Source organism: Antechinus flavipes, chromosome 2, assembly GCF_016432865.1.
Source record: "Antechinus flavipes isolate AdamAnt ecotype Samford, QLD, Australia chromosome 2, AdamAnt_v2, whole genome shotgun sequence".
NCBI classification, from domain to species: Eukaryota; Metazoa; Chordata; class Mammalia; order Dasyuromorphia; family Dasyuridae; genus Antechinus; species Antechinus flavipes.
Window position 1 is genome coordinate 158223843 of NC_067399.1, and position 6894 is coordinate 158230736.

The 6894-nt window shown below is 35.6% G+C and overlaps 1 protein-coding gene across 1 annotated transcript in view; it reads right to left on the reverse strand.

Moving 5' to 3' along the window:
* The window catches only part of CFAP61 (cilia and flagella associated protein 61), a 344569-nt gene extending 338033 nt beyond the window's left edge, over positions 1 to 6536 (reverse strand). The window contains exons 1-2 of the mRNA XM_051975854.1: positions 6392 to 6536; positions 867 to 1017 (exon numbers count right to left, since the gene is read on the reverse strand). Coding sequence (XP_051831814.1) covers positions 867 to 1017; positions 6392 to 6534 — 294 coding nt within the window. The 5' untranslated portion in view covers positions 6535 to 6536. The remainder of the gene's footprint in view (positions 1 to 866; positions 1018 to 6391) is intronic.
* Positions 6537 to 6894: the final 358 nt, after the last annotated feature.

Here is a 6894-nt window from a genome sequence, read left to right on the forward strand (position 1 = left end):
TTTCAACATTCATTTTTGTAAGATTTTGAGTTCTTTTTTTCTTCTTCCCTTCCTCCCTTATTTCCCTTCCCCAAGACAGCAATCAATCTGATATAGGTTATACATGTACATTCATTTTTAACATCTTGGGAATCATGTTGGAAAAGAAATAAGAACAAAAGGGAAAAACCACGAGAAAGAAAAAAAACAAAAAAAGATGAAAATTGTATGCTTTATTGTACATTCAATCCCATAATTCTTTCTGTGGATACCTACAGCATTTTCCATCCAAAGTCTATTGGAATTGTCTTGGTCACTGTATTGCTTAGAAGAATTAAGTTTATCATAGTTTGTAAAGGGCTAAAAATCCAAACATCTGAACTTGGTTCCCAGTACCTGGAATCATTGTGGGGACATGACCTATCAGTGTGAGTGGTACTTAGGACAGCTACCACAGAGGATGTATATCATCAAATTTTCAAAAGACTAGAAAGGCTGATATAGGTTTAAAAGTGAAACAAAAGTTCATAACAACTGGCAGAATTTGGAAATTTTAATTCTGATTCCTAATCTGTTTTGTGCTTTCATGTCCTTGTTTGTAACACCTTGAAATAACTATAGGCTATTTCAGGGACTTGCTCCACCTTCTGCCTGGATGTTGATTTTGCTATTGCATGTTCTTCCTATCTCAACTCTCTATCACTCTTATGTTTACCTTTTTTTCTTCCTCTAGTGATTTTGCTTTCAATGTGAATCCCTTTTTCATGCTTTCTGAACTCGAGTCAAGATTTAAAATTGAGAGAGAGACCATATGAAATGTAATCCTTTCCCACAAATTTTTTTTGTCATTCAAAACACCAGTTTAAAATGACCCCATAATTACTTACTGTGCATTGGAGTGTCACATCAAGTTCATGGAAGGCTGTTAACCACTCATCCTGTTTGACAAAATCCCAATTGGGATAGTCCACAAAAGTAGCCTGGGCCATAATCTCCTCCCTTTCATTGCAGAGGGTAATTGCAAGATTTGCTTTTTCTCTATGGAAATGATTAGACATTGTGGAAATAAGAAAGAAATTGCAAAATAAAAATTGCAAAAACTTGTTTTCTCATTCTTCTAGCTCTTTTTATTCCTAATTTGTTGACAAACTTGCAACCAGGTGACATAATAGAGCATTGGACTAAGAATCAAAAGATTCATCTTTCTGAGTTCATCTATAAGATTAGACACTTACTAGCTATGTGACCCTGGGCATGCCACTTTACCCTGTTTGCCTTATGAAGACAAATACCACTGCACAATAATAATAAAAAGAGCTGAATCTTCACAACTTCTTTGGAAGTGACAAAATTAACCTTCACTATGAGCTAAGAGACAAGTGTGGCAGGTATTCACAATACAAGTAGATTCTTCAAGTTGGTATAGTATCTCTCTCAAAAAAAAAAATAGTATTTTTACTGTACCAGACTCCATGTCAGATATTACTGAATGTTCAGTGAGTCTGATAGCTCTTTTTATAATTCTTTACAGATAGGTTAGTAAAGTATACTATACTACAGAATTATTCTTAATCTTTCCCATATAGCAAGTAGGATATGGAAGTGGTTAGTTAAACAGGAAAATCAGCTGCTTCCTCTACTTTTGTGTAGGCAGAAATTCTCTTTCACAACTCTTCTTTCCTTTTGCCAACCTAGGGAGTAATAACTTTCTTTTCATCAATCCATAATCTATCCTTGACTCAGGATCAGATAAGTCATTAGAAAAGAAAAATTAGATCTATATCAGTATTTTATACCACCTACCACAATAAACTTCAAAGGAATACATAATTTAGAGTTTACATTGATGGGGGTGAATCCTGAAACTAGATTTGGGGTCTCAGACTCTCCCTTGGGAAAAAGCATATTTTCCCAGATAAGCCCTTTCTATGTTAAGGGGCATCATGCAATTGGAGATCTTGGTCAAATCACTTTCCAATGATCTTTTGGGGGTGGCCCAGATCCCCTTTAGGAAATGATTTCATTCAATTGGAGATCTTAATCTGCTAATCAGCTCAAACTGCCCCCCCCCGCCCCCAAACCAAGACTTACCCATAAAACAGGCATCAGTTATCACACTCTTTGCAAAATTCCTCATTAGGAATTTGCCTGCTAAGAGAGTTCTTTCTTAGTGAACAATAAAACTTCTTTTTTGCCACAGATTTTGGGGTTTGTGAATTCTTTCACACTTGGACCTGCATCTCTGAGCAAAGGGGATCTCTTCCCTTTATTCCCATACCTCAACAACATTAGAAAAGGGCCAGAAGAGAATGAGTTTGGGCTAAGAAATCTTCACCAATCAAAGGATAGAAGTGAAAACAGTTTCAATTTTTAAAACTAAAAATGGTTTACTCAAATAAAATCAAAGCAAATAGAATAAGAAAAAATTGCTGATTTATTCAAGGAAAAAAACATCTTGTACCAAATATCATTGACAAAAATCTGAGAGCCAAGAAATACAAGGATTTGGTATAAAGATATAAACCCAAAGGGTAATTCTTTAATAACTAGGTGGTCAAAAGGATATGAATAAATAGTTTTCAAAAAACAACTGCAGTTTTTCAATGATCATATGAAAATATGCTCCTAACTCAAATATTAAAACAATTCTGAAGTTTTACCTCAGCACTGAAATACTTAACTGGAATTCTGATGACAATGATCCAAAAATGGTGATAAAACCCCTTCCATGCCCAACATGTGGTGTAACTCTTGTCTGTGTCCTCCCATAAAACATTTAGATTATCAGCAGCCAAGTTAAAATTAATAAGTCTAAAAATTGTGATTCTTTACACATTCTGACCTTTCCCCCTATTCTGCCACATCAGTATTATAAAGATATTACAGAGAACTAAGGATGATTCTATATTTTGGAGGCAAACAGATTTAAGTGACTGAATCATTTTTAAGTTCCCAAGGTCACACAGTTAGGAAGTGTCTGGGGCCACATTTGAACTCAGGAAAATGAGTCTTCCTGGCTCCAGGCCTGGCACTCTCTCCACTGCACCAGCCAGCTGCCCTTTCTAGACACTATGCCTTTCTTAATACAGTCAAAGACTTGAACTAATGCTTTTGACTTTTCCCTGTTGTTCCTTCATTTCATGAATGACAACGTGGGGCGAGGGGGGGGGGTGGGGAAGAGGGGGAGGAGATTATCTTAACTTGCCTGTGAACTGGATTTAAGTGAGGCACAGGCTCAGTCATCAGCCTACCTCTCTCTCCCAGGTATCCAAGTCCAATGGCTAGTCTCAAATTCTACCTCTGACTCTGTTTTTTTTTGACAAGCCATCTAACTTGTCCCAGACTCAGTTTCCTCATCTGTAAACTAAGCCATAAAGTAGATGACCTCTTTCTTCCAGCTCTAACTCTACAATCTTATCTGTATTACTTAATTCGCTGATCTAAACCTTCAATGCACTAAAATTCTGAGATATTTTTCAGACAAAATGCTCTCTCTCATCTTATACCCAAGTCAGACCTCACATTTATCACCCTAAGATTCCATCTTACCAATTGGGTTCTAATTCTGATTCTGCTACAAATGGACTATATAATTAACACTATTCACCTCTCCTGGTCTGTTTGCTCATGTTGAGGATGAAGATATTATATTAAATAATCTTTAAGGCCCCCAGTCCCATCCATCTATGAAATTCTATTATGTGAGCTTTAATATGAAAAAATAACTTCTCTCTCAAATGTTCCACTCTCCATCTGTCACACTATTTCTCTTTAGCAGCAGCAGAAACAACTACTGCTGCTGTTGGTTACTGTTCTGCTACTGCTACTACTACTATTACTGCTGCTACTACTACTATTTTTTTCTTCTCTTCTTTCTCCTTCTCTCCCTTTCTTCCCCCCCACCCGCTTCTTCTTTTTTTCTCTCTCGTGATTTCAATTCTATAGAGAATGCTCCGTAAAAAGGTTAAATGATTTCCCTTCTGTCTTAAGTCATTGGGTGTCAGAAGTGGGGTTTTAACTCAGTCTTGCTGACTCTGAGGACAACTAAGTGGTACAATGTATAGAGTGCTGGGTCTGAAGTCAGGGAGATTTAAGGTCAAATCTGGCCTCAGACATTTACTGTAACTTTGGACAAAAACTTAAACTCTCTTTGCCTCAGTATTCTCAACTGTAAATTGGCAATTAGAAGAGCACTTACCTCCCAGAGCTGTTGTGAGGATTAAATGAGACAACATTTGTAAGGTGCTTAAAGGCACAATGCCTGGCACATAGTAGGCAATATATAATTCTTTATTCCCTTCTCCTTTATCCATTATGGATAATAATGAGGTTTTATAATGAGGTTCAAATAGAATCTATTCATTTCTTCTTCCCAGAAAGATTATAGGAATTTACAATTAGAAAGAATCCTTTTACTACCTCCCTGTCATTATGATCTCTATAGAGAAAATAAAATGTTTTTATATTTTAGCTGGATTTTTATTTTTTAATTGCATAAAACTAAACTAAAACAGTTCCATTAAAAAAAATCACCATTTACTTATCTACATATTCCACTCAGAAATATTCCCTCCCCCCAACTTATACTTGAATTTATAGGTTGGATTCCCATTTGGATTTTAGAAGTAAGCCTATGAGTTCTAACTTCTAACAACACTATCTTTACTAGCCTCTTCCACTCCCCAGTACTTCTCATGAAAAGTCAGGCAGTTGCTCATCAGCTCTTAGAAAAGGCATTTACTTAGATGACCATACAAAACCACTCATAAATCTGGAGCACACTTTCCCACAAATATACATATAAGAAAAGTGGGCAGAAATTCACAATCCAATAAGTGAGGCACACCCTAAGAAACATGTGGCCAAGGTAACTGCCAGCTCCTGGTCTGCAAGCCTTAGAAGTCTTTCCTTTCTTTTTTGAGTGATCACTCAACAATCCTATGGTAAAACATTTCAATTGGATAAGTCACTCAGCTCAGCTAGGTTTTCATGATTCTATAGCAAACACTCTTTTCTGAAGTGAGGGTTCACACTCTGAAGCTGCTTCCTTATGTAGGTGACAATCTCTGTCTATCCTCATCAATCTAAACAATACCAAAAATCCCAAGTAGAAAAATTCTATCCACCTCCATAGAGAGAATTAATGAACTTAGTGCATATTAAATCATATTTGTTTCACTTTATTTTTCTTCTTTTTAAAATTTCTTTGTTGCTGCTGTTGTACTGTTTTATTTTACAACATGGCTAATATAAAAATGTTTTGGAATGACTTAACATGTATAAATTGATTTCACATTGCTTGACTTCTCAATAGGAAAGAAGAAAAAAACTTGGAACTCAAATTTAAAAAAAAAATGAATGTAATAAATAAATATTAAAAGTTGTGTCTATATTCCATTTCATGGAGAAAGGGGAGGGGGAAAAAAACAAAATCACCTTCCTCTCCACAAAAGCAATTCTCTCTCATGAGAATTTCACATTCATAATGTGAAATCATGTTAAAAAAAAAAAATTGAAGAGATCTCAATGTATAAATAAGAGGGGGGGACTGAAGGAGATGAGGTGAGATCTCTCAAGACAGTTGTGAAAATCGAGTAAGGCTTCATCTACTTCAGGGTAGGAGTAGCCTGAAGTCCTTGAGCGTCGACTCAAGGGCACACCTAAAGTCCCCTTCCTGCTATTCTCCTCCCAAGACATCATTTTTTCCCTATTTCAATCAAATATGGGCAACCATGTACTTATTGGCCAAGTTCAATTTCTTGGGTGGTTTCAGTGTTTAGAATGTAATACCCACAGCCAATCAGAATGATGGTCAGTGGTGGGAGGACTGTTTGCATTAAGGACTATTTAAAGTGTAAAACCTGTCCCAAAAGGTGCCTCCTCCCTTCAATTGCTTGCTCAATGGAATGTACAATAAATTTTGGCTTTGCTCCTAGAGATCTCTCCAGCTTTTTATTAATTGTGACCCCTCACCATTCTGAGCCTCACAAGTAAGAGGGCAACATTCCCCTTTTAAAGATGAAAGACTTATTCAATTGAGTATATATATCTTTGACAAATATTTAAATGTCTATATTCATTTTATGTAAAAATCAAGGAACTATGATTCCTACAATCTGGCTCTGTCTTTTCTATCAGTGAACTCATCAAATTTTATTCCTGCAAATTCTTTCAGCAAGCCAAAAATACTCTATTGCACTCATTGAAAGCCTCACAAATATAAAATAGCATGGATTAATCAATTCATTTAATTTGTTAATATATTGCTCTTTGATAAGCCCGTGACAATGTGTATGTACATGATTTTTCACATAAGATACAAATTCCTCAAGGATATCTATACCATCAGAGCAGAGTCCATAGTAATATCCAATAAACGTTTATTAACTTTAGGATGATAAAAATTACTTACAGAAGATAAATGATATTAATCCTCCCAAAAAGATTTTCTGTAAATTTTCTGATGAGAGATCTAATACAGTAAATATCTTGTGATTCTGTTCTTCTGCAATGGACAATTTCTTCCCTTCCTCTTGGAGAAGTTAGTGATGTCATTTTATGCCCTTTCATGAAAAGAGAAAACACTCTACTATAAATCTGAAATGATTAGCTGTCTTGGTTACAGTACTCATAATATTAAATACTAATTTAATCTTCAGAATGACAAAGTGAATACAATATTTTCTACATGGATCTAGCTGTTTTTTCCTGGGGGTACACTATGTCAACTGTCATCACAAGCTCTACCAGACACATTTCTCAGTCTGCTCATAAAAGTTTCTGAGAATTGGTCTGTCTAGAAATCACAACTGTATTCTTTGTTGCCAGTAAAACAGCTCCTAAATGTTAAATAGCAGTTGTTGAAAGGGACTAAAATGAAACATTTACTGGTCTAGTATATCTAATTTACCACAA